At 40.4% G+C, this 27,819-nt stretch overlaps 1 protein-coding gene across 1 annotated transcript; it reads right to left on the bottom strand.

Annotated features, from left to right (window-relative positions):
• Window positions 1-938: 938 nt before the first annotated feature.
• aldh1a3 (aldehyde dehydrogenase 1 family, member A3) lies at window positions 939-27,704 on the bottom strand. Its single transcript, XM_040130096.1, has 13 exons — window positions 27,567-27,704; window positions 27,291-27,395; window positions 26,444-26,584; window positions 23,097-23,226; window positions 18,811-18,872; window positions 12,344-12,472; window positions 9,639-9,752; window positions 8,971-9,073; window positions 7,452-7,636; window positions 5,010-5,174; window positions 2,697-2,854; window positions 1,688-1,762; window positions 939-1,569 (listed from the first exon to the last, which is right to left on the bottom strand). The coding sequence occupies exons 1-13, from the start codon at window positions 27,663-27,665 to the stop codon at window positions 1,500-1,502; spliced, it is 1,536 nt and encodes a 511-aa protein (XP_039986030.1). The 5' UTR covers window positions 27,666-27,704; the 3' UTR covers window positions 939-1,499.
• Between the last annotated feature and the right edge of the window lie 115 nt (window positions 27,705-27,819).

Here is a 27,819-nt window from a genome sequence, read left to right as displayed (position 1 = left end):
ACCAGTTCAATTCAATTCAATTCAGATTTATCTGTATAGCGCCAAATCACAACAGAGGTTACTTCAGGGCACTTTTCACATATAGCAGGTCTAGACCGTACCCTTTATAGTTCTTTACAGTTGAATTTGAAGAATCATTATTAACCTTGGAAAGAGTAGTTTAAGCAAAAAAACAAAAAAAAACAAAACAAACCTTTTTAACCACATCTTATTGACTTCATCAGCGGACAAAGTTTCTTCACTTGTCATGGAGGTGGTTCAGTTGTCATTTCCTATAGAGTTTTGGTCACTAGATAATAGGTGGTTGCCACTCCTGTCTTTGTTCAAAGATTATGAATGTAAGTCACTTAAGGCAGAGTCAGGAAAATGCTTCCCAGGAAATGTAAATGAGTCAGGATGTGAGGGAGAGGAAAAAAGAAAAGAGGAGGTGCAGCAGGTCTGGAGGGCACGCCATGACAATGGGTATAAGGATTGGATCTTAGCACTACTAAGAAACAGTTCCTACTAAGGAACAGGACTACATTAACGCTACATTAACGCTACATTAACGAAAAGGCATGGACTGGACAAGGGACGGAATGAACATTAGCTGTCTGGAAACACCAGATCAAAGCCACTCACAGCATCCACTGGGAGCAGTCAAGGGTCATCAAACCTGGAGTCAGTGGAGGGCCAGAGAAAGATCAAGGAGTCCATAACAAGTAAGCAAACTCCATCCACTGATGAAGGGAGAAATGGCCAGAACCTCTAAAAACTTCTCAATAAGTGATCCTTATGCTTGTCCTTTTTGTTAAATGAATTTCTTTTGTATTTTCTTTAGTTTTTATAATTTCCAAAAAAGAAGTCTGTAATTTGGTACTAACTTTAGCTAAGATTTAAATTTCATTGAAAGAACTGCTGCATTTAAATAGTTGTGTAGTTAATAGTTAAATAATTGTGTAAATATTCAGTCATTACTAATTTATTATTGGAAATTTATTCGTCATATATGTTGCAGTGTATGCTTGGTTGTAGGCAAATTTCACATTTGTGCATATTCAGCTGATCTGCTTTTCTCTATGGTTTAGGCCAGCAGTTTCTTAACTAAATTAATTATCACTTGGAAATGAACCGCCTGAACACTGTCTCTATTTTCCCGGCCATTTCTGCAGTACCAAATCACACTTATTTCTGTGGAACTTCTGAATAAATTATTGGGAAATTCTTAGAAAAATATGGACCCGTAAAATAGAGCATTACCAGTTTTATATACCGACATTACTGAAGATGATGAGTAAAACCCTATCCTCACATTCAGTATATTATAGAAAAGGTTAAAAAAAAACAATGACTCTTTTAGGGCTCTGATATACTGTATAGGCCAAGTGATACTGGCCTAACCCTAATTTCAACATCATGAGCATGAATGAGACAAAGAAGGGAGTGTGGGGATTGTAGAGAATAGTGTTGTGGCAAGATGCGAGGGAAAGTGAAGAGCACTGGAGTTTTCCGAGTTTGTCTCACATGGTTTGACTCAGTTTGATGGTCACTGCTTTCACCTCTGAGTACTCAGCCAGTGCATACTCTCCACTGAGAGGACAGAGACAACACATGAGGCAGGTTAGGGAATACACAGTGAACAGGTATAAGAATATGAAGTAAATAAATATGAAGAATATGAAATATGAAGAAACGTGATGGTTCTTACAGCTCTCGTCCGTTGCCTGACATCTTATACCCTCCAAAGGGTGTCTGGGCATGAAGGGCATTATAGCAGTTTATCCTTGAACAAGAGAGAGATAGAAAGAGAGAACTCATTCCCCCTGTCTTTAGCTCAGCGTAAAGACTAAGACAAAAATACGCCTGCCAATACTAACACCTGTAAAGGTACTAATTAACATATTGTATCTTGTTTGTTTAATCTGTGCATAAACAGAAATGTAAAAAAGACAATGTTTGGTTTAATTTCTTGACAAACACTAAATCCATCCGCCCAGCAGAGGTTTTGACATATTGAACTGGCAAATGGGCTAGTGGCCAGATAAGTTGGGATAGTGCACACCTACTCAGTTTTCTCATTTCTCATTTCTCATTTTTCTCAGTTCAGTGAGCTGCTGGCACCTCTACGTTAGCCATAATTTATTTTTGACACACGATTGAGTAATGCCTTTGGAATGAAATGCAGCATTTAATTTAATTCCCAGGGTTTTCATATGCTGTTCAGTCTAATTTGCTGTTTCCTCACAGCTAAAAAATTGAATAACTATATGGACAGTTGGGCAGTGCCTTGACATAAGACTACTATGGGCTCTTAAAACTTAGGAGGGAAATGTTGTCTGGCTGGCAAGTGTTTGTTTTGCTTGCAAAACTGCAGGACTTTCATTAAGGTAGCGGTTTCGAGGGTCAGGGGGATTCAGCCTCCCTGTCCTTTATCTCTGTTTGTTGCATTTCTAATGTGCATAACAGTTGTGAAAAGGTATAACAAAAATTGTTCAAGTAAGGAAGGAACATTGAAAAATGGTGTGAATCTTGTATAATGGTCCTGCAGCAGGTTCAATAGCCCCTCACAACATTTACGTTGCTTAATAAGTTAATGCCTGAATGGTATCCAGTAATGAAATAAAACAGAAATGCGATTTTTAATGAGAAATGAACAGGGAATAAAATGCCTGTTCAAATATTTCCCTCTGGTGTCAGGACTGTGACCAGGGACTTACCAGACAGTGCCAGTCTCCAGGGCTGCAGACACAGACAGAGCTCTGTCCATACTTGTTGTGAAGACTGCTGACACCAGGCCATATTGTGAGCTGTTTGCTCTCACTATGGCCTCCTGCTGGTTCTTAAAGCTGAATATACACTGCACTGGGCCAAAGATCTGAGCGGGGAAAGATTTCAGTAAAGACAGGTCATATGTACAGAGAAGAAAGTCACAGTGTGCAATTAAATTCCTTTGTTTGTTTGTTTTGTCTCTACTGCCATTCATATAAAATAAAAGACATGAATATTTAATATAAACTGAGAAAAGAACACCTTGAAAAACATAAATATAGCAGGAACTGTACAGTCCAATATGAAACAGTACTACAATTATGTACAATAGGACACAATTCTATTATGTACAGAATTGTATAGTAATAGTATAGAAATAACAGTATAGTAGAGAAATTTAAAATTAATTAAAAGGTTGAATATAAGAACTTAGAAGTTAACCTCCCACACATAGAAACCCAGAGGGGATGGAACACTTCTCCTTTCTACCTAGGTGTAAAGACAGCGGACAGGATGTCTTACTTATCACCGTCATTGTGGGCATCACAATTTAACTGTTTCACCAGGTTCCATGTTTGTTCGGGTTTGTAGCAAAAGCAGCCAATGGCGTGATGATTAACAAGTCAAGTTGTGTTTTTAATTATCCCCGTTTCAAATTGGTTTGAATTTTCTGTCTTCCAAATGTTTCTTTGTCTCAGCAGCGTTCATCAAAACAAGACTTTGAAAAAAAATATCCTCAGCCGCTGCAAGGAGAGAAAGATGACTGCCCCGGCGATTAATCGGCTTCACCTTTATTCACTATCGCAACGTCTCTCCTCTGCGCTGCCCTCTCCAAACTGAATTTCACCAAAAATACAGGAAGGAGGCTGAATGCTGGCAAAAGCTGGGATGAATCGGGGAGTACAGTGAGCACCCACCCAGAAGCGGGTGTTTCTGGGGGTGTACGCAAGTGGTACGGCTTTTGAGTCCAATACCTTTGTCTTACCAGTGTTACAAACATCAATTTTATTTGATATTACATTGCCAAAAATCAGGTACATTATGTGGGTTTGGTATCGGGGCTGATCTGGGATCAGTATCAACTAAAATAAAATTGATCAAATGTTGATCCTTTCTTTATTATACTTTGTTTTGTCTTTCTCCGCCTGCTAACATCCTGCTGCAAATCAAAGTGAAAGTTGAGTGTGTGAACGTGAAAGATTATTCGGGGCACACTGGTAAGTGGCTCAACTACACAAATTCACTGACTTGAGACACTAACAAATATTTCTCCTCTTTCTTATTAGCAAAGAGCAGTGTAGAAAACATTCAGGTAGCGTTTGTTTAGCTTCTCATTTTTAGCCCGCGCAAACCTTCGCTCTCACCCGTTGCTGGTGTCAGGTTATATCAGCTGTCGCTAATTAACGTTCATTTAGTGACCGACTTCTTGACAAAACCAAACTTGTCTCTTGTCTGGTTAAAATGCTCCATGCAGCCTGCGTCTATACCCAGTTAAAGATTGTGTGTGAGGGAAGAGGCTGTAACACCACAGCCATGAGTGAGTATAATAAGAGTTTTAATAAGAGTTTCAGTGTTGTTCGAACAGAGTGATACCTCTTCTCTCATTTTCAGGATATTTAACATATAAATCAAGTAGCTTGTGAAAAATAAGGTGTCAGAGTTGGTAGTTATTTCAGTGTGCGAGATATATTGAAATAACAAACAGACAGCCTTTTTAACACAGTGCCCACATTTCAAGGGTTTAAGTAACTGGACACTTGGCTACTACATGGCAGGTGTCCTTTTAATACGTTTTTTTATCTGATATTTATGGCTATCTAAATTACAGTAAAATCACACACATTCCATTACTTGAAACAATGTACAAATAAAGTATTTTTTATCAGGACTATGGAAAAATGAGGACTGATAAAAATAAAAAAAGGCTCATTTTAAATCAAAATTATGAGATAATAATTTGAAAACTATAAGTTAATAAGACTCATGTTAGTAATGTTGACTTGTGTCTCACTATTAATTTTGTTGTCAGAAACAGGCCTCTGTCCAGCTAAAACTGCGACCCATGTTCCCATTTGTCTTGGCCTTTTGGTGTGTTTTCCAGTTCTCACCAGTGTTGGCTGTGCAGCCTGCCTCTCTGCCCTGTCTGTGGTGTAATTAAAGCACAGTTCCACAGGGTGTCAGGCTTAACTTTCAAACACTGACACTATCCCCCACCCCTTCTGTCTAAATTTCATTTGTAATGTACTGAAACAAGTTATAACCTCTTCCTTGGCGATGCGCATATGGTCTTTGACCCCGGAGAAGATGGTGGGTTGAATGTAGAGGCTCTTCTCACCCACAGCTACTCCTCCGTACTCCAGCCTGGCTCCCTCCTTCTTTCCACTCTCAATCAGATCCATAATCTTGTCAAACTGCTGCCGGTCAATCTGCGGCCAGCATCGGGCAGACAAGTAGACAAGGGAAGGAGATAGTTTAATAATATGGGGGCAGTCTCAATTTTAGGGGAATTCACTTGTTTGCTGTTTTTAAAAAGAGTCAAATGATACATTAAGATTAATATCAGTTTCATTTCTGTTCGTCCAGCACTGAGATAGCATCAGGGAGTTTAGCTAGCCTTGCTTAGTTCAAATGTGTACAAATTAAACAAAGAAGATACAATATGTTAATCAGTGAGTTTTAGAGTTGTACTTAGGTTTCTTTTAGAAGTTTGGACAGAGACAGGCTAGCTATTTTAACCTTCTTCCAGTCTTTTTTGCTATGCTAAGCTAACCATGTCCTAACTCCAGATTTGTACTTGTTAATCTGTGTTCTAACACACAGACATGAGATTGATTACCATCGTTTCATGTCACTCTCAGACAGAAAGTGAATAAGTGTAAAGTATTTCTCAAAATGTTTAACTATTCTTTAAGTGACCTAAAATCTCCATAAAGTAGGCCTACAGCACTAGAAGACACCTAGGTATTTCAGTAGTGGACTTGATTTGATATTTTTGCAATAAAAACGTCTCAAATGACAATGTCACAACTTGTAGTGATGATTCAGATATAATACAGACAATGATCAACCAAATCTCGGCACCCCTCAACTTTACAGTTTTACAGCCAGTTTCACCCCATAGTTTAGTCAATGTTACATCATAATCTGTGACCATTATAAAGTGCGACAGTGGAGTGCTGTTGAATGGATGTCACTTTGTTTAAGTGGTTGTTGCTATTAATCTTGACCTTATTTGGTGTTACTCATTCTTTAAAGAGGGTGAAAGAACAGTGCTTGACAATTACTAGATGCAGGAGTTTTTTAATAAATTTCCATGTAGGTCAACAGAAGAAGAGCAGAATGGTCACACTAAGGTCATCAGAAAGCGTGACCCTGCTGTGCCTGGATATTGAACTAATATATTCCGTAGCATCTAAAAATTGTTAGGTACTTTGCCTGTCTTCTACCCTTTTCAAAGACTGATGAATAACGTTACAATAACGGCTTTTACAAAGTAACGTGCGCACAACAACAGCCTTTGTGGCAACACTTGGCAACACTGGCCTGCAACTTTACTGTTTTGGTTCACTCTCACCGCTCTCATTGTATTGTTTTCTTCTGCAGCGGGCAGCTGTTTTCAGAAAAAAATCACACTACCTGCCCAGCACCAAATGGTAGACAGACAGAGTCAGTGACTAGCTGGTAAACACATAGCCATGTTCAGTACTGTCTCATCCACTGTAAGGAAGACATTCCTGGAACGTTGCATGGAAGTGCTCTGGGAAATGGCTGTGCGCTGCTATTCAATGGGGATGGGGAAGTTAACCAGACTTAAATTTGCCACAACAATCAGTTAGTTCTCATTCTTTAAGTTTTCTCTCTTGTGAAACAGAAAAACCGTATTTGAAAACAGTTCTGATAAAGTATAAATCTAACCTTTGCCTAAATCCAACCTTTGTGTAACAAGTAAGTTTTCTAGTGCCATTTTCTTTGCCCTATTGTAGTGTGCCAAGCCATAATGGACTCATTACATCCCCCTGAGGCCGGAGGGCAGAAAAACACTCCCTGGTACTTAATGGTTGACGAGAACAGCAGTTGTAGTGGGTGTTTTTGCCCAAGCAGCCACAAGAGGCAACAATGAGACAATTTTACAATCGAAACCAAACTTCAACAAGCAACACAAGGGTGAGTTATGCTGTACCGGAAGTGTTTTTCAAACAGAATTTTTTTGTTTTACAAGACGAAGACTTTAGCATTAAAGACATCTGTTTTTGTAAATGTACATCTGGCTACCTGCTCCACCTCCATTTAAGAGCAGTTCACAGCCGCTTCACGGAGCTTTTCTACTGGACCTTCTGGAACTGTCTTCCAGACAGTGGATGAAAAAGTTTCGAACAGAGCTTGTGAACATAGGAGAGCATTTAGGCAAATAAAGAGCCAGATGCTTACCTCAGTAGTTGGTAGAGACTGAAAACATAGCTAAGTATTGAACATTTACCAGATGGCCAGAAACTCCAAATAGCTGGTTATATTTCTGCATATCTGCATCTGTAAATACGCAACTTTTTGCTATGTTCCCCATATCAACTTAAAAGGTGACAATATGTCAATGTCATGTTCACAACTTGTTTCACTGCCCCCAAGTGTCCAAAAAAATGTTGCCATTGCAGGTTTAAGCACTACTTGTCGATTAGTATTCTATGATGCTGACTGAGTGCTCCTACCTGTGGCCCTTGTGATGTCTGGGGGTCTAGCGGGTCTCCTATGACAATCTTCTTGACATTTTCTATGCTACAACGCACAAACTCTTCATATATACTTTCCTCCACAAAGACACGTGACGCAGCCGTGCAGCACTGACCCTGGTTATAAAAAGCTCCTTTCTGGGTTTCCTCCACAGCGAGCTGCACTGTAGACACACATACAGATACACATTCAATAAGAGCAAAAATTAAAGAACCAATGTAACATTTTAGGACACGTTTAGCTTTTTCAGGAGAAAATGACACCTTTTCTATTTTATTATGTATCATCAGCTTGTGATGTTCAATGCATTTCAGGGGGCGATGGTGATTTGATAAATGCTGTAATTTTCCTTTTTTTGTACCCTCTTTATACCCTTTCCCCCTGCCTGTTTTGTCTACTTTGTCATCCCTACAGTCGCTACCCGTAGCTGGTTATGGTTGTCTAACTCTAATCAACCATATCATTATAACCTAACCAGTTCAGCAGCCAACATTTCGAAATACTGAATTTTGCGGCCAGTATTTTTGTTGCTATTCTTTTCATTCTGCCACAGGAGGATGACATCACCACTCTTAATACCACCTTCAAAGCTGTGACTGGGCTCGTTTTTGTTTTGTTTTGTTCTTTTCTTTTTTCTTTTTTACCTGGGGAAACAGCTGTCACTAAACATAACACCAGACTTAGTTGAATCTCTTAGCCAACCAGGCTTCTAAGCCCTCTCATATTCCCAGAAAAAAATACTGAGGACCTGGCCACAGTGTCCTCAGTGATTGCTACAGCCCTGACCTTAACAATATTTCAGTTGTCATGCACAATGGGGGTGAACAATTGCATATACAGTTCTCAATATGAGAAAAACTAAACTCTGGCAGCATTACATTTAGTAAGTAGTTCCATATGAATGTATTTTATACAAAATGAGGTTGCTTCTAGTTTTCTATATTTAGCAAGGAAAACAGTAAACACCAACACACAAAACTGGACCCAGGAATGTAAAGTATGTTGCTGTATGTTATTTTTAACAGGTGCTGTTTAAAGGATACGGCAGCAGATTGTTTATCAGTTCAACAAACTGTGGCTGTATTGTACTGGTTAGTTTACTCGGCTACAGTTTGCTCTCCTGCGGCCCTGTAATGGCATCACTGTCAGCAGCCGAGCAACTGAAGCCAGGTAGGGTTCTCTGCAGTCCCCTGGCAATTCACCGCTTAGCTACGGTCTAAATGTCTTTGACAGTGACATCTTCGACAAATAGTTGAGTGATGATAGCAAAGGCACAAAAAGGTTAGTGGCACACGTGAAGCACAAGACTTGACAGACTTAATAGTCCAGTATTTCTGAGTAGTAAAGGGATGTTGTGAAGTCAAAACCGCCTCTCACCAACACCTGGGGCTGCAAAGCTGTGACGTAATCATATAGCAGGTTGTGACTAATGCATGCTGAAATGATCAAAATACAACATTTTGATGAGAGAGAGACACAGAGAGCATGTTTACATACAGTCACAGTCAGCAAACACAATGCAGGGGTTCTTCCCTCCCAGCTCCAGAGTCACTCTCTTCAGATTACTTTTGGCTGCCGCTTCTTTGATCAGCTGGCCTACCTGCACAAACGACGGTGCACAGCTATTAGGAGTCATACCTTAGTCCATTATGGGTATAAATGAAAAACATATACTTGGTTACAGAACAAGAGAGTCATCAGATGTGAGTGTTAGGGCTGGTGTCTGAATTTGTCGATAGGCATCTGTTTTTAACTCCTTTTGTTGAATAAGACTTCATGCTAATGAAATCATTGATTATATTTTTTAATTGACACATTTTGTTGGTTAACAGATTTCTCCAGATTAAAAACAATTTTAGGGGAATAATAATCATTTCTTAATTTAAGAATAACAAAAAATGTTACTAGACTCTGCCCAACAAATTTTAGGAAAATTTTAAAGCTACTTAATTTCATATGACAACATTTTTCTTGATATAAGATGTTTTTTTTTTATTTTATACCGCATTTTACAATACCCTTTATCTATATCACTGTAAATGACATGATGGCGAATCAGATTTTTATGTGCTAGTTGCGTTGTTGAGTTGAATAAGTCTTTCATTCATTTGTCAAAAAAATGATCATGTGGAAGAAGTGCATCCTCATACTGTACATTCACATACCTCTGTAGAGCCAGTGAAGGCCACTTTGTCAATGTCCATGTGGCTGGCGATGGCTGCTCCCACTGTGGGACCAAACCCTGGAACGATGTTCACAACTCCAGGAGGGAAGCCTGCCTGAAATGGCAACCAAGAGAGAATGTTAGTTCAGGGAATCACCAATGATTTAATGTCCCAGGAAACAGCAAAAGACCCCACATTTTGGGTTAATGTTTTGAATCACAGGGCATCCATTCCCCCATTTGTCTTGTTCAGGGTACGTCTGGATGATAGTTCAGTATTTCTTTTATCACTTTTCTACATGATCATTAGATGGCGTGTTACTGTGTTTCACAGTTCTTACATATGGTGGCTCTAACAGTTCAAAGTACTGCAGCTTAAGAAGAACATGCAAAAAGATAAAACACCAGAAAACTAAGAAAACATCTTCACCAATTTGACAACAAATCAACAGCACTAAGGAAAAAATGCTGCAAAGTGAGAAAACAAAACCAAATACAGAAACACACTGCAAAAACAGAAAACACAATCCAAATACAGAAAAGAGCTGCACATAAAGAAAACACAATCCAAATGCAGAAATGCTAGTAGCACAGATTACAACTGAAAAGTTCACAACTGGATCACGCTTTTTGTTGCCATGGTGACTCATGACGTTGCTGAAGTCAACTATACTTCATTTGTGTTTAAATCAGCTAAAATGTAAGCTTTGTTTTTTTTCCCTTTCTCTTAACATTCTGATCGCATGATTCCGAGACTGTCCTCACCTAAAAAGTGACCCTATAGGTTGTCGGTGGAAGCAGGTTATTACAACCCATAGTTACGTTTTATTCTTAGGTTGACCTCTTGCAGTAGTAGTAATTATTACAGGAGCAAAGGAGGAAGTCAGGTCATAGTATAGTATAGTATAGTATATAGAGCGACAAAGTCCGCGTAGGGAAGAGGTCGGGTTGGAAGGATGGGTCAACAAAACACACGTCTCCCTGTTGACACAGGAGACTGCTGTTTGTTTCCTGTTTGAAACCAATAGTCATCATTGTTTCTTTTGACCAGGACCGTTCCACAAACTTAACTGTGTTTATTACTGTAACCATGATGACGAAGGTCCTCTAACCTTAATGAAGTATTTATTTTAACCCAAACCACAAGCTTTCCCTTAATCTAACCAAACCGAACCAAACCATGACCATTCCATAAGCTTAACTGCATGTTTATTATTGTATGTGTCTTGATCACTCAGGGACACCATACTTATGTCTAAATATTTTAACACATATATGATTTTGAATTTTAGTATTTCTCTACAACAACAAATTACCAGGGCTGTAGCTACCATTGATGTCTTCTGGATATTTGGCTGGACCGCAACAGTGGGGTAGTCCTATGAACAAGAATGTCCGTGACTGACTGATTAATGAGTGATTCAGTGAGTGAGTGAGTAAGGAAGTTACACCACTGGTTGGCTTGCTGAGTGTTTGAGTTTCCCCATTGGTTGTTGCTCTTTCAAAATGAACTGGAGTTTCTATTGCGTCATCAGCGTTGTGTTTACAGGCAGTGTTGCCAACTTAGCATCTTTGTCACTACATTTACAGACTTGTCACATCCCTTTAGCAACTTTTCTTCACAAAAACAGCTAGCAACAAATCTAGCGACTTTTTGGACAAACCTTAACTACTTTCCGTAGAAGAGAGTCGCCAGTTTTGCCCAGGGAGGTCGAGATTTCCCTCAGCAGGCACACCTCTCTATGTGTCTGCATGGCAACTGACACAGATGTGAATGAGTTTCTTACTTTCTCTGAGTGATCAGTTCACAAGTAAATATAGCCAAAATAATAGCCACAGCACAGTTAACTGGTGTGTATGGTGATTTTATCAGACGACACTGCGGTTTTAAAATCAGGATTTTAGCAGAGTAGAGCAGCAGCTTGGAAATGGCTTGAAAATGAATACTGGTTAACATGTGGTCTTAAAGGGCTGCATTTCTGTCATTATTTCATACTGGTTCTGTTGTCTGACAACAGAAACAGAAAAACATGTAAAAGGGAACAGCTTTATGGGGAATTGTAAAAAACTTTATATGTGAGCATAGAGAGTAGGAGAGAAGCAAACAGATTAAGGGTGGTCCAGTCACATACTAGGTTTTGATTTAGTCTTGTTGTCAAGGAATTTGGGGATTTTGGGGATGTATGGGGGGAGTTAACATTCTACAACTATAACGTATGCACTAGGGATTTTACAGGCTGAATCCTGTATTTCACAGACTCAGTATATTCAAGCATTACTACATCTGGGCCAACAGAAAAGATTGGTATAAAGGAATCAGTACTTCCCCACTCAAATGTTATGCAGTGTGAATTCAGTCTGAATATTCATTTTAAAGTGTGAAGTTTTGCAAGAAATTAAAAAAAAAAATCAGACTAAAGACTAAGTTTGCAAATTTTTATATGTATAACAAATTTTATGGATAATGGATTTTTAAAAAAGAGACGTAAAAAAAAATGTGTTCAGATCAAGATTGTCTCCCCTGCTGGGTACAGTCACTACCAAAACATAACAGAAGCAGTCTAATCGCTAAGAAGCGGGATTTTCTCTAGGAATACAGGCCCAGAATCTGCTCAACAAGAGGACTATCAGAGATTTAAAGTCTAAACCTCTCCCAGCCCACAGCTTGGATCAATCCCACTGTACATATTGAGGCTAACATCAGACCTCTTTGATGAGCGATCCGATGTGGAGGGCCGTGAGGGGGGTCTGCTCTGCTGGCTTGATGACCACAGTGTTTCCACAGCTCAGGGCCGGTGCTATCTTCCACGTGAACATCAGCAGAGGAAAATTCCACTAGCATAGACAAAAGAACAAATGTTAGTTGACTGCCAAAACATTTTCAAATGTGTGGTCATTGTGGGCAAAATAGGCCAAATAGTCATTATTTTGGGTCACTCTCTCTTTCATTCAGTTGTCCACACCACAATCTGATATGTTGATTATTTTGACCTTTAATTATGTAGTTTTTGTTTAGACTATGTCTGCCTATGTGTTTGTATGCTGTGAGTGTATGTATGATTTTATGTGGACCCCGGGAAGATTAGCAATCACTGTAGCGGAAGCTAATGGAGATCCGAAAGAAGAATAAAGAATAAAGTCCACACCACAATGACTGCCGAATGAGCCTTGAGGTCACATGTACACCATCAGGATATATAATGGGCTTTTTTATGACATGACGTGATAGCAAAATGTGTTTTAGACAATCAGTGAGGTTAGTGGATGTTTATGGCAAAAAAATTAGGTATACAATTACTGTAAACCCCTAATAGAATTCAAATAATTGTGACAACTTTCCCTTGTTTAAAATTACTTCATTTATTCAGGGAAATTTTTGCTGAGAGCCAAGCTCTCTTTTGCAGGAACACCCTGACACTCACACAGTTACACGTATTCACATCTGATAGCTACCCGGTACAACCAGCCTGATTTGCTGGCCACTGAGCAGCTCCACTGGAGCAGTTGGCATTAGGGCCTTTCTTAAGGGAACCTCATTGGTAGTAATGAGGAGCGCTGCTTTTCAATTTCCCTGCCACGATTTATCCTGCCAGTCCTGGAATTGAATCTGCTGCTTCTCTAACCTTTAGGCCACCACTGCCCCATATTTGAGAGAAACAAGACAAGAACATGAAATAGAAGAGAACTCTGAACAAACTGAAGTACACTACATCAACAATGTGCAAAAGCATTGTGTCTCTCCTTGAACTTGTCAAGTCAAAGTTTATGTAACTCCACAACAACACGTGGCAGTCAGATTAAATACACATAATTCAGCAATATGCATCATGTGAGGAGGATATCAGCTGAAATAATGAAGCTTTTAAAAGTGGATTTGAACACAGGGCCCCATTTCAAGACAGAAACTCAAGATCAGGTAATGAATTAAAGATTGAAGCAGGAAGCACCTTAAGGCCCTTATCGTGTCGGTTAATATTGCACCCATAGTAAGGGAGTTTAAGTGTTTCGAGGTCTTGTGAACAAGTTCGGGTAAAAAGGTCAGTATGCTTCAAATGTATAACAATTTGGGATATGGGATTTGTGTTTTTCCAAAAATTACAATCTGACATTCACACCCACTTCGTGCAGCACCTGGCCAAATGTGAGAAGATTTGAGAGTGCAGGGCAAACTAATGTGATATGAATGTATATAGTGGAAGAAAAGTAATATGCTTCTTTATCCCCCAAAATATTTAGCTTTAGGCTACATAAAGCTGATAACTTATGAAATACAGAATAGTTTTTACTTAACTTGCCGTGATAATTGTGTTGCTACTTCATCTGTATTATGTTTACAGTAAATCTACCAACTAGTTTATTTGTTGTATCATGACAGTCGTAGAACTAAGAAATGACCTGGAGACAATAAAAGTATTTAAATCAAAATTCAATACACTAACAGGCATTAAAAGTAGTCAAAGTATCAACCGAACTGCAGTAGCGAGTCTTGAAAAAGTCCGTAGGCATCAGGAATAATTTCCACAGGCTAACAGGCTAACTAGCATTGAATCTACAGTCTGACTCTGGTACATGAACAAATCTGGCAAGCCCTGAAGCCGCCAAGGGGTCTGTTCAGTGTATGTGAGGCAGTTTGACATGTATGAGAAGTGTAGAGAGCAGCAAAAATGTGCAAGAGCAGGTATCAGCAGCTGCCAAGTCGAGTATGAGGGTTTGTAGTACTGAGCACTCTCAGCAGCAAGTGCAGATACTGTAGCTATAGTAAGCCCGGAGAGAAAACAGAGGCTGAGGGGAAAACATGATCAGTCAGTCACCACCCACACTGCTTAAGTTAAACTTTTTCCTTCAGTACCCACGTGAGTTTGTAAAACAATTGAAGGTTTTAAATGCCTCCATTTATAGAGCTGGCAGTGAGTCTGGTAAAATATAAAAGCCGTTTAGCCAGAAGTAGGTGAAATCTTTTATCATGTTTAGGAGTGCAAGCAAATGGCAATTTCCTGGATGCAGTATGGACCAGTACAGACCCAGTACATATCGAAGTATCAGTATATAGGATTTGTTTGTTCATTTTTGGCCAGCCCTAGCGTCCGTAGTGATGCAGGCATTGTACTGGATTGTGATGGTGAAGAAAGAGCTGAGCCTGAGGGCAAAGCCCCCAGTTTACCAGGGTCAAATCCTCACCTCAGGTCATGAGCTCTAGTCAGTGAAAAAGTAAGATAATGGATACAAGCGGCCAAAATTATTATTTTTTTCTCTCACATTGAGAGAAACCACTTGAGGTGATTTGGGAATTTGATAAGGACACCTCGTGGACGCATTTCTTTAGAGGTTACTTGGGAGGAGACCCAGAAAATACTGAAGGGACGACATACGTATGGGTTACCTTGCCTAGCTTGCTGCCACCACTACCTGGGCATGGATAAGCAGTGGAAAGTGGATGGATTGATGTTATTAGTGATCATATTACCACAAACCAAATGCTATACAGTGAACCTGTCTTTAGGGGGCCCTTGGAGGCACTGGTATAGGAAAGTTACCTGCTTAGTCCGGTTTTAAATCCAGCCTTGGCTATACGGAATACTTAAACAAAGCAATAGGCAGATGTAAGTCCTAGTAGCTACTTTTTTCTAATTGTAAAACACCCACATCATACTTTCTATTTTGTATATACAGAGGATGGGAGAGTCTAGAATACATTTTTTTAATGACCTGATGCATTTATTAAAGTTTTTGATGTACACAGTAGCTTATTTCTGTGTCTGTTATAATCTATCACTGCAGCGGTCTCCAATGGAAATAATAACGACTACACGAGAGGCACAAACCGGGGCTAATAATTCAAGAAACATCATCAGTACTTGGTTTTCTCAGTTAAATCCACTTCATCACTCCGATGCTGGTCTGCAGAGAACATACGAGACAATAAAAGCTCTAAATCATCAGGACTGGAGATGATTCAAAGTAAACAAATACAGAAAAAGAGTTCATTTATTTTCCAGTTGCTCGTTTCCATGTTGGAAAACCAGTGGACAAATAATTGGGCAATCAAACCCAAATTAGACAGCAATATATGTGAGTGCTGCATGTTTATTGTTTAGGCATTGTTAACTTTTACGACACTTTGGAAACACTCAGTGCCATTAAGGGATCTTGGGATCACAAGTCGGGAGAAAGATTTCCTGTTTTCCTCTGACAATGACTCATGCGGTGTGTGTGCCAGCAGTACTTTCAGTAATTACACAACGTTCTTCAGTATAAATTTCACTTTTATGATATAATCTCCCATGTCAAACAACAGCCGTTTTGTTCCTTTGTTGCCAAAGCAACATTAGAGGTTACAGGCTTATGCTCAAAGATAAAAACTGAATGGCTGTATTCTGTCATGATGTCGAAATTACACTCATGTCTGTTTGGATCTACGACAAAGTGAAACACAATACGGTGGAACACCAAACAGCGCCCCACCCTAAATCTGATGAAGTTATTATCAAAAGAAAAAAAAACATATATTCCAATGTGTGAAAGTAAATCCAGGCAGCACAGGATTGATGCTCTGTTTTCTTGTAAGAACAGCCCTAAAGGGATTGGCAGAGAGGAGGTCTTGTTTAGGGAGAGCAAAGATTAAGATAAGGTTTCTGGTAGGCACGGTTTCATTTCATCCTCACATCCAGACAGTGCAGTTAAATGAGTGCAGTTGCCTTACTAGCACTTACACATTTATGATCAGTGCATTTTTGGAAAGTTAAGGGCACTCTGCAGTGGTTCCAATTAAGACTTAGTATAGTTGCAAGAAAGCAAGAGATGTTAGCAGTGTATATAACAGAGCCATTCACCTTGAAACTGTAACCTGCTGACATTAAAGGGTCCTACTGCTTTAAAGTAGGATGACTGCTGTGAGATAGGGAAAAACACTTGCATTCACGCAGTGTCAGATGAGAAGATTTAATCTCTGTTTTATCTCTGTGTCCAGTACATTAATTGATTAATAGAGCTGGATATGGCGCAGCAATACATTGCTGCTAATCTGTCCCAGTGGGCAACTGTGGTACAGCAACACAAAAATGCCCTGCAATCCTAAAGAATTTTCAACATAGATGTCTGACAGGACATCTCAAACTGCAAACAAGGCCAGTTACAATTTAATACAGAATTTGCAAAAGTTTCTCCAAGGCAGAGAAGCAATTTCTATGAGTATGACATCATTCCAACAGGGGCAAGCGGACAGGGCAAAGAGACTCCAATGAATATATGCCGTGCTAAAAGCTGGACCAAACCAGGAAGAGGAAAGCACACATGAATGGGAGAGTACATTACACAAAACAGCAGATAACGACAAACCAGCCATCATGCAAGCCCATCTTAAATACAATCTGGATGAGTTTTAAAGTGAGTGAATCTGTAGCCTATATGTTTAATAAATGTTTCAGGTACAGTTCTGGTCTCAGGACTGACATAAATGGGTTGGGTCCAGATTTGATTTAGAGATAATTGCGGGAAATGGCTTGGTTCTGGTACTGAGCTTTGCGGGTGCGGGGCGGGTGTGGGTATGCAAAATTGGAACCGTGCAGGACTCTGTCCGTGACTGCAGTATCTAGTCCTAATAAATCCATGGTCCAGCATAAAGATAGGTCTGGTACTAGATTAAAGGAATGGTAACAAGGGGGAAGTCAGAGGACAAATTAAATTGTCATTGCCTTCCAAATTAGGTTTAGGCAAATTGTTTAAGAAAATGATCACAGACATGGTTAAAATCAAAACAATGTTGTCTGCTAATAGGAAACAAGATGTGAACAGCTGCCTCCAGTGTCACACTCTTGACTCATCCACCCCAAGCTCCTTCCTGGTTTTGGCTTTTCGTTGCTATACCAACATAAAAAATACATCTTCCAGCATTTTCAGGTTGGGACAAAGCACAAACCTGCTTGTATTCACAGAACCCAGCTGCTCCCACATTTGACTGATCTTTGCAAGCAATATCCCCCTTCCTGCAGTCGTGGTGCTAAATTAAGCCTCCAAGACCAATCCATGGATGTATTGTATTGTATGTAACAATAGATTATGAATCTAAACATGGTGGCCCAATCATTCCAATGACAGCTGCATATGCCAAAACAGTTTCTCCCATTTCTGCTGCAGCTTTTTGAACCTGCTGTTTCAAATTTTCAGAATTCAAAGAGTAATTCTGATTGTGTGTCATAATCAGGAACTTTTCAAAAAAGTTTTTCTGGGTCCCAGGGTGTCATTTAAGCAAGACTGTGCCAACATTGCCACATAGCCCAGCTCTGCTCCTGGGGCTTGGACAAATCTCTGTACTGATCTACAGGTGAAGAGGATATTCATATTCCCTGACTCTGGAGAAGACAGCAAACAAGAATAATGCTTTCCCCAGAATGCCAGAGCATGCCTTTTACTCTCCAATGACATACTTAAAACACATATGATTATTATCCATATGTAGATTTATAGTAAGAAGAAAGAAGTTGGCATCACAAAAGTGTGCTGGATTCTATCTCCTCAAGTAATAAACTGGATATTGTGGAATGTTCAGATTTTCAAAAATGCCTATTAAGAACAGATTGTATTAAAGCAGAATGGTCAGACATCCGGAGGTACCTTTTACTGGATCTCCTTAGCAGAATAATGTGACACACACGTACACACGTTTCCATCACGTCAGAGGATATTACATTGATTTACATTCATTTCCTGGAGATTTACCATAAGCCTAACCATAAACACTTTGCACCCAACCTTAACCCCAACTCTCGCCCTAACCTTAACCTAAACCTAACCTTACCCTAACTTTAAACCAAGACTTCATCCAAAAATGATATGATTTACATTATGGGGACGTGCTTTTTGTCCCCAAAAGGAAATCGAGTCCCTACAATGTGACTGTTAAAAACAGATTTATGTCCCCACAGCATGAGTAATACTGGCCCATACACACACACACACACACACACACACACACACACACACACGCACTATAACAGGATATCAACAGCAATATTATGTGTTGATCTATTCTATTTATGCACCCCAGTGTATATGTGTGTTAAGTTAATTTTCACAGAAATCCTTTTCACACTAAGGCAAATTAATATTAGCAGTAATCAGAATTCCCATTATAAATTATTGCTCATAAATTTAAACCAGATTCCCACTGGACTTACTGGAATGATGGCTCCACATACACCAACAGGCTCGTGTTTGGTTAAGCACATGTAGCTTTCATCTGTAAAAAAAAAGAAAAAGACAAAAGGAAACAGCACAGTCAGTTGGATACATTATCAATACACTAAGTTCCATACTGAGAGAGGACTGAGAGATCACAACCAGCATCACTAATGGGTGTAGTTGGGTTTGGTCCGCAGTGTGCTCTGTTTCACCTGTTACTACACCCAAAAGTGATGTCATGGAGTCCTGGAGTACACTTTTACAGCAGGAAGGTGGTCAAACCAATCGAGGTCAGCAGAAAAGAAAAGGAAAAAGAAAAAAAAAAATTCAGGGAGTGTTAAGTTCTTTGGATACTGTCCTCCCAAGGACTATGACAGAATCGGTCATTTCTGCAAGTAATCCTAAAACATTCAAGTGACAAATCCCTCTAGCTGCTGTAGAAATTATGATGGGGGCAAAGGAGGAGGCCATGTAATGGTATCAGAGGGTCACATGGTCTGCACAGGGAGGTAGGTTTGCTGTCCTTTTCCCATTTCCAAACATCAGCCAACATTGTTATTCGAAATCCTGGACCGGCAGAAAGAAAGATGGGCAGGGGGGGGTTAATGAACACCCCTCCCTCAACATCCACTGCTGAAGTACCCTTGACCAAGGGTACTCCTTGTGTGTGTGTGTGTGTGTGTGGTTGTGTTCATTACTTACGGACGGTTAAATGCAGAGGTCAAATTTCCTGTGTGTGTCAAAACATACTTGGACACTAAAGGAATCTTCCTCTTCTTCTTTCCAAACATCATAAAACAGATTTATTTCAAATGTAATTTGTAATGGTTCTGGAAGGCACAGACAAATGATATCATCCTGCTGATAGAGGCATCAGAGAAAAGGCTTGTGTGTGTCATTCTGTGGACCAACTACGTATTTTGTCATTCAATTTGGAGGCCTTTTTGTTCCTTTAATGACCTTTTCTTAAACGGAACAACTTTTTTTTAAAATCACATGATGGTTAGAGTGAAAATATTTCTCTAAAGGAACCAGAAACTGTGTAAGAAAAAACTGTAAACCAGTGAATTTCTTAAACAAAAGTGAAATAAAAAAAACAACAAAGCTGGTCAGATTTTGAAGTCTTGCAGCATTTAGCCAAATTTTACACTATTTAATACTTACTGTCATGGTTGCGTTTCCTTTAAATTATTGCTAGGTTCCTTAACTTTTTTAACTTCAAGTGCAGTATTTCTCTTGTATTGTTAAGCTGTTTTTACTTGAATCCTTTTAGAATGTCCCAACAATACCAATGGTGAGACCAACACTGTGTATATGATCTGTTGTATACTGTATATGGACATTAAAGAGGCTCAGTACCCTGACCTTCTCTAGTTTCCCATGTGACTGATCACAGATTGGGTGACTCCCTACAACAGGACCCATCTCTCGCCTTTATGTTTGTCACTGGGTGAGCCCATGTTCAGTTGCAGCTTACAGAAGGTTACATTCACTCAGTGGTGAAGTCAGTGGGGAATGTCCACATTCCAAACATGTTAGGAGAAGCTTTTATCTGCGTGTAACACAAGATTCACAAGACGCTTGTCTGCAATTAGTTTGTGTTCATCAGCCTTGAAATGGTTGACTATATATTTAAGTCACTGATTTTAGTGAGTTGAGGTTCGTGATCAATTTTTATGTCTTGGGCCCCCTACCATCTTTGTTATGCATTACATATTTATGTTATATATCAATAATTTAGATGTGAATAACTGCTTGTGCAAAAGAAAATGTTTTTAAGCGGATTCAGCGATTTTGGCGTTGTATATGAATGAGGACATAATAAAGGTCATCACAAGTGCACAGCTAAGCTTATTACGATTATGTGAAAATTTCAATGTGTGTATAATAGAAAATGAAAGCAGCCCAGCACTCACTTTTATGTCTGCAGTCCTGTCAGCATGAGAAATATGACAGAACAATTCTCCTGGTAAGAAGGATGAATGAGAAGTGAAAATCTTTCTCACCTACAGTATCTCGAGTGGTGTCTAGCGATGGATTTCTTTTTTGTCTCTGTATCAAACTGTCAACTGGCTGAGTTATTATTAATCATAATAGTGAGTGGAAATGCAGTGTTACATTTGATTGCATTTGTAGGCTCTTATTTTGAATTTAGGAGTGAGAAATCTGTCCAGGATGCTTAATCATTGTCATACTATCTTTATTAAAGCCGCCAAGGAGGTTGTGTAATCACCTGTGCCTGTTGGCTTGTTTGTTTATTTCTCAGCAGGATTATGCAAAAAGTAGTGAGCTGATTTGCACCGAACTTAGTGGAAGGGTGGGGCAAGGGCCAGGGAGGAACCCATTAGATTTTGGGGCAGATTTGGATAATTTGCTCTCATTTGAATTTTTTCCATTTTAAGTCTGGTGTATGTTGTTTGACATTGGCTTTGGAGGAGGTCTGCGCTCTACTGAGGGCATTTTTATACTTTCTACTGTTGTAGTCGGCTTGAGGTGCTGGACACATGCCAGGGACAATTGATTGGTTCACTTACTTTGAAATGCAATTCACCTGTGAACAAATAGTGAGCAAATTTAGAATGAAGGAGAAGGTTTTGGCCATTATTGATGTTTCCACTACATGACAGTAATTAAACTATTCTACTTTGTGACGAAAAATGGTTACTTTGGCTTCATCTGCATGAAATGAAATTGAAACTAGTAGTCTATACAGCAGCTCTACCACTAAAGCATGTTTGTAAAATTCAAATTAGAGTCTGCGTTTCACAGTGTGTATTTAGCCTACAATTGCGCAATTTTCATATCAAGCAACAACTATATTATTTGTCTCATCTTGACAACCGGTAGTGAGACTACTCCAGTATAAAACTGGGGATTACTGGCTGAGTGGCTGCTGGTTTGGCGAGGCGTTGAGCCAACACTGATTGTTAATCCTCACAGACTGTTGCACCTCACTGATCACTATCTCAGCCTCTTCCTCTTCCTTTTGTCCTGCCATGCTGTTCGTCTCTCACCACTCCATTGGGATCTAATCGGGAGGAAAAGGCAAGCGTGTTTTGTCTATCTGCTGTCCTGCAGAGGCAGAAGAGAAGCAAAGTAGGCTCTGACAAGAGGGGGAAGTATTAAGAGCCTGAATGAGATACCACCCAGGGCTGAGGACAATCCTGAGCCAGGCCAAGTCACTTGCTCTGTAGTAATTAACTTGTTTCCCAATGGTGCACTGGTTATGGATTCCCTGGCATGTGCAAAAAAGTACCCCTATGTTTCTGGGGCACTCTGGAAACTCATCTTGTGCACTACTAATTATCCTGTGCCAATCTTAACTCTGTCTTTATTTATTTGTTTTCATGTGTTGTGTAGATGTTTGACATTATTTTGTAAGGAGCTCATTTGAGAAAAAATGTGCATACAAATTCATTTATGAGCACAAATTATTAATTAATGCTCTCAAATGTAAGATTGAAGAAGTAACTGAATAAATTAATTGAGTAATTATAGGTGCCATAATACCAAAACACTGCCGCTAAAACTCTGCGTGCTCCTCAGTGACTGACCGGATTGGACACCTTTAACCTCAGTTTCTGCTGTTACATTAACTTAACTTGAATTTGAGAACACAAATTAATTTAATGTGATGACAGGAATTAAGAAATTCAGTAGAGCAAATTACTAATCTGTGTACACGGGTAATAAATTATTGAGTACAAACTACTGATTCATTCTCTCAAATTACTATCAAACTAGTGTAACAGCAATAAAAAAAAATCTCCGGACACCCACAAAGCTCTGCAATTGCAGTCGTAGGTTTTCACTATAAATTATGTTGTGACGTGGGTATTGTGCAGGAGACACACTCTCGAAAGTATCTTGAGTGCATTAGAAACTATGTTGTGCACTACAAACTATCAGGAGGCATTTTAGCTGTGTTTTTCTCAGTCGCCCGTCTCATGCATCTGTCGGAACATGCTTCTTTTTAAACAATTAAGCTGTTTAAAGAGATAATGGCTCAGATTTCAGTCACTCACATCTTACACACATAACCGTGAACCCAAAGGGTCAAGGCTTCAAGTCCAGTCAAGTATTTTTTCAGATTTACATGCGCAACTGCAGCGATCATCAAACTGAGCTCTTAGTGGCTGCTTGTAAAATTTTCCTCCCGTTAGAATCACACTGGTCAAACCCTTTCTGTTACCACAAAGGATCTCTCGCATCTTTGTTGGCCATGATGGTTTTGGTTGTTGAATTCCTTACAGTTAAAAGAAGATGGCACACACACACTCACCTACAGGCAGACTCTTGCCATGAATCTTGTCAGCCCAGCCTGCGTAGTAACGAAGGGTTTTGATGCCGCCATCCAGGTCAATGAAGAAAGACTGCAGGAACGGCTTCCCTGTGTCCAGAGTCTCCAGGGTCTATAAGGAGTCAGGGAAACTAGTATCACGGTTCAATACATGTCGCTCAACATTTTATCATGTTTAGCTGAAATCTTGGCAAAGTAATAACTAACGAAATGTGATTTGACACCGTAACTGTAGATGATGCAGCGGTGTCACTATAAAAAAATAAAAAAAAAACTCTTAAAAAAAAGAGGCCTAATTATATAGCTTTGACTTAAAGGGTAATTATAGTTTATTACAACTTGGATCTTATTTCTGTAGTTTTTGCCATCATTCATCCTGGTAATAATAGCATTTTGTTCTCATACTCGAGTTAATGGATGAGACCTTTGCAAGTGATCTCTAAAAATGAAGCAGTGTGTACTTTGGACCGCAAGCCACAGAATATCTTGAACTTCTATGATGTGTGACTGTTTCAACTAGAATATATACTACTGAATAATTTTAGGGACCTTAAGAGGCAAAAATATACAGTGTCTTACAAGAACCAAATTTTAGAGAAAAGTCCCCGAAAAAAAAAACAAGATTTTTTTTTTTCCTATCCATGTGATTATCTCACAACTCCCTGTGGGCGGCCCTGACCACCAGGTCGGAAACCACTGTTGGAAACAACCTCCCAGGTTAGTAAAACTCATTTGGAAGACAAAATGACAGCAAAACGTCCAACTGTTAACCAAAGTCTCTATTGTAAACATCCATCAGAGTTAACAAGCCACTTCCTACTTGAACTTTGACCTACTGTACTTACTGTAGTCGAACACACAGTTTTCCTGTGCAGATGATTAGCAACATTTCATCAATTTCAGCTTGACCTCCCAGTGAAGCGATTTAGATATTCAAGATAAAGTGTAACCTTGTTTCCAATCTCTCTGATCATCTGACTGCTCGGTCTACATTGTAGTGATGTGTTACAGATCTCAGCAATTACTTTGGGAATGTTATCATCTGATCAAAATGTTGGACTACAGTACAAAAATACATACAAAATTGTAATAAACCAGAGTAATCCTTAAATTAATATCTATAATCTTTGGTATGTTCCAGGCCTCTTCCTGCACAGTGAAGGTTGCCTATAAAGTTACTGCTGGCCATCTATAAACAGTTTTATTAGCAGGAATCTAACATGATGTTATACTTGTTGGCTCCAGATATGTTAATAAAAAATGGCGAATTAATTAAGCGCCTAACAAAGGCAGTGAGTTGCATGGGCCTGAAATAGTAGTTAGTTGGTGTAGCCAAGGGTGGTGCAGTGGGATGTCAGTGGTCCACTACAATGTACAGTATCTTGATAAACTTATTTGGATATATACGTATGTGTGTGTGTGTGTGTGTGTGTGTGTGTGTGTGTGTGTGTGTGTGTGTGTGTGTGTGCCAAGTATGTAAAACAGAGTGTATAATTGATTATCTTATATAATAATGATTATGTTTGAATTTGATGTGTCTGTATTGGGTGTCCTACTCCTTCCCACCATATTTACCATATTCACTGGAGTTACTTTTATTTCACTGTAACAGGTAAAATAAGAAGTGAGGCTCCGTGGCTCTGGCAGACACTGAAACCACTGTGCCACTTTACTGTACCTTTAAATGGCCTGAATCTGGACCTTGTTTCCTCAAACATAGCTGGGAGTTTAGTGTAATTAGCCATACCCTGTACACTACCACTCCAGAGCATGTTTGCAATTAGCAGTCACATGCAATCTGGTATTATTACTTCACTCACATCTGTAAGGGTTCATTTACAGATCTAGGTCTTACTGCAGGCTGGCAGCTACACAGAGTGAAAAAAAGCACAGCACAAGGGACTGCATTCCAAACAATATCTGAAAGAGAGGGAAAGTCACATCCAGCAGTCATTACAAAGCGAGAAAGAGAGACTGGGGTGGGGTCACAGTGTCATGATGTCATACAATAATATAGGCCAGTCCCAGATATGAATAAGTCAGTGTCATGACAGCACACGGAAAAGTGCAGGAAAATCTCAGAGGTTTGTAGCTTACGAAAGACTACTCGCCTCTCTAATTGAGATCTACTGTTAGGAATAGTATGTGAACCGAAGGCAACACTAGGAAAGGAAACTGCAGTCCGTGCCGACGCAGCCTGTTATTGTCTTTCATTTGAAACATGCAGCAGGAGTTCTCTCCTGTCTGTAAGAAGAGGGGAACCGGCAGCCGAGGGGAAGAATCTTCCCCCACTACATACAGCCTCAAGGTTCTTGTACTTCACATGCGTTTTACCATTTGAATGCCACTGGAGGCTATTTCGACCCCACTACTTTTCAGAGGGGAACCGATTACCTTTTCCTCCACTACATCCACCTGGCAGCTGTGGCGACTGCAGTTGACGGAGATTTCTAAAAATCCAGTATAAACCCATCATTGACGGTAGAATGTGACGCAGTGTTACACAGTAAAATAAACTACTCCAAAATATATGAAATACTCTCCAACCATCTCCACTTAGAGGCAATAATGAATTGCTTGTTACAAGTTAATGCATCAGTAATAATGGTCAAATAATTGAATAGATAGTATTATCTCTCTGACGGGGGCCATTCTGCCACACAGTGGGTACTTTCGTGTTTGACGTTGCCATTATTGCTCCTGTGCGTTCACTCCGGGGCAATTCTGAGTGCGGCCCTTTTGGTGTCAGCGTGGTGCGGTGGCGCTGGAGCACGGGGTTCGAATGCTTCCACTCGGGGAAAACCAGGGCGGCTTTCGCGCGGCCGGCCCGGCGATTCGGTGCGCTCCGCTTGCGGTACAAAGGGCGGCCACGGGTGACCCCGGCCACTTCGCGATATCTGGCCACGTATGGCGTAATATTGATACAGTGACGTTTTGGAAGGGATCAATAATGACGTGGAGAGAAATCTGAGGACCCCATCACTGGCGGGCGCCTCGGGTCGAGTGATTGAGCCTGTTTTTAACAAACCTTTCCATCCTCTAGAACCTTGAACTGAACTAGACCTACGGGGTAATGCATCTTTCAAAACCCCGACTTTAAATACATCTGTAATTCTTGAACTCTACACGTCCATCGGGTTTTCGAGGACAAATCAAGCACTGGCCTACTTGAAGGTTTATTTAAGTAAAACTGGTTGAGGTCACTGTGCGTGGACAGTGCGTGACCGAGGACACGTCGGTCACGTCGTTTCAGGGGTGTCTCTGCCCAGCAGCTGTCTGCGGAGGGCATTCAGTTGCTCTGGCCCAGGAGGTACTGAAAAGGAGCCCACCGCCAGCAGGAGCCGGTCCCTCTCCATCAGGTCGGCCAGTTTGTGCAGCAGCCTCCCACGGCTGGACGCGTCCATTCTGCGCCACAGCGAGCCTCTCTGCTCGGCCGCCTTGGCTGCCTCCACCGCCTTATCCACATCTTCCTACACAGAAAAAAAAAAAAAAATGGAACAGAGTGAGGCGGGACTGTGCCAGGACACACAGGTCCCACCTGTGGAAGGACAGCACTGGGCTGCAACAGAGGCAGACTGCGCGCATCCGCAAAACGAGGAGCAAAAGCCCACGGAGTGACTTTTCCTGTGGGTTCATGGCCTCCTCCGATCTTCACTAGGTCTATATTAGAAGTGGAAATAGGTAGAGCGGTTGTAGCAATAATAGTAGGCTAACATTTATTTTGAAATAAAATTAAGTTCCCACTTCACTTTACCTTTTTTTTTTTTTTTTTTTTTCTTGAAATCAAAAATGTCCTGTTGCGTGCGGTAAAAAGCAACGTGTTGACCGAGATATTCTGGGGATATAAAACGCTCCTTTCTAAAAAAAAAAAACATATCGACCAAATTTGGCAAAAAGTTTTTTTTCTTTATTTGCTTAGGTTCTTATGTCATGCTGTGTTCCATTGAGATCCATACCAACAGACCTTAATAAGAAGCTTAAAAACATTAACGGATGCTTAAATGGAGGTTGGCAGAGGATTTGGAGCCAAAGCGGCAAAGCAGCAATTAATGTGAATTTAGGTCTTAATCGTTCAGTGGTAGAGTATGCGAGCCTGCACCAAGATGAAAAAGTCTACTAAGTTGAGTGATTTATTGCTGTTGTTAACGTGGATACATGCAGTTGAGGCTTTCTTACTTTGTCTGCTTCCTCCACATCACAGATCTTGACACCTGTCGCCGGGTTGAAGGTTGGAAACGTCCTTCCTCTGCAGGACGCGTGCCATTCGTTGTCGATAAAGATCTGCGGACAAGTGGAAAGTGGTTCTCGCCTCTGTCTGACAGCTGACACATTGATTCATAACACCCGCAAAGTCACGGGCACAGCGAGGCCGAATGCCTCTGACTGTCTTGCCCCTTGCAGGACCCTGCCCGCCGCGGCCGAACTTGCCATCCTGTGCGGTGCCCCCCTTACCTTGGTGTGTCTGATCTCCTGGACTTTGGCCGGCTGGGGCAGCGGCAGGGCCGGGATTCCGTCAGTCACTCCGTTCTCTATTATTCCGTTCCGTGCCATTCTGGGTCAACACTCGGACTGCTCGGCGTACCCGACAGTGTCAACCCTTCCGCTGGTTTTTTATAAGAATGTGGAACTCCTCCCTCCTCGCACAGGAGTTGAGGGGAGCCCAACTCCGCCCCTATCAAATATCAAGGGCCCTTATCTGAGCGGA

The sequence above is a fragment of the Xiphias gladius genome, chromosome 1 (assembly GCF_016859285.1).
Source record: "Xiphias gladius isolate SHS-SW01 ecotype Sanya breed wild chromosome 1, ASM1685928v1, whole genome shotgun sequence".
Classification (NCBI taxonomy): Eukaryota; Metazoa; Chordata; class Actinopteri; order Istiophoriformes; family Xiphiidae; genus Xiphias; species Xiphias gladius.
Note: the sequence above shows the minus strand (reverse complement) of the source record. Positions and strands in the feature narration are given on the sequence as shown.

Excerpts from the sequence above, each read along its gene's own strand:
- aldh1a3 (XM_040130096.1), bottom strand. The coding sequence starts at position 27,665 with ATGGCACGGAACGGAATAATAGAGAACGGAGTGACTGACGGAATCCCG. Across the intron at positions 9,753-12,343 it reads TCGGATCGCTCATCAAAGAG|GCAGGCTTCCCTCCTGGAGT; the intron begins GTCTGATGTTAG and ends TTGCCATTTCAG. Across the intron at positions 1,570-1,687 it reads TCAGGCAACGGACGAGAGCT|TGGAGAGTATGCACTGGCTG; the intron begins GTAAGAACCATC and ends CTGTCCTCTCAG.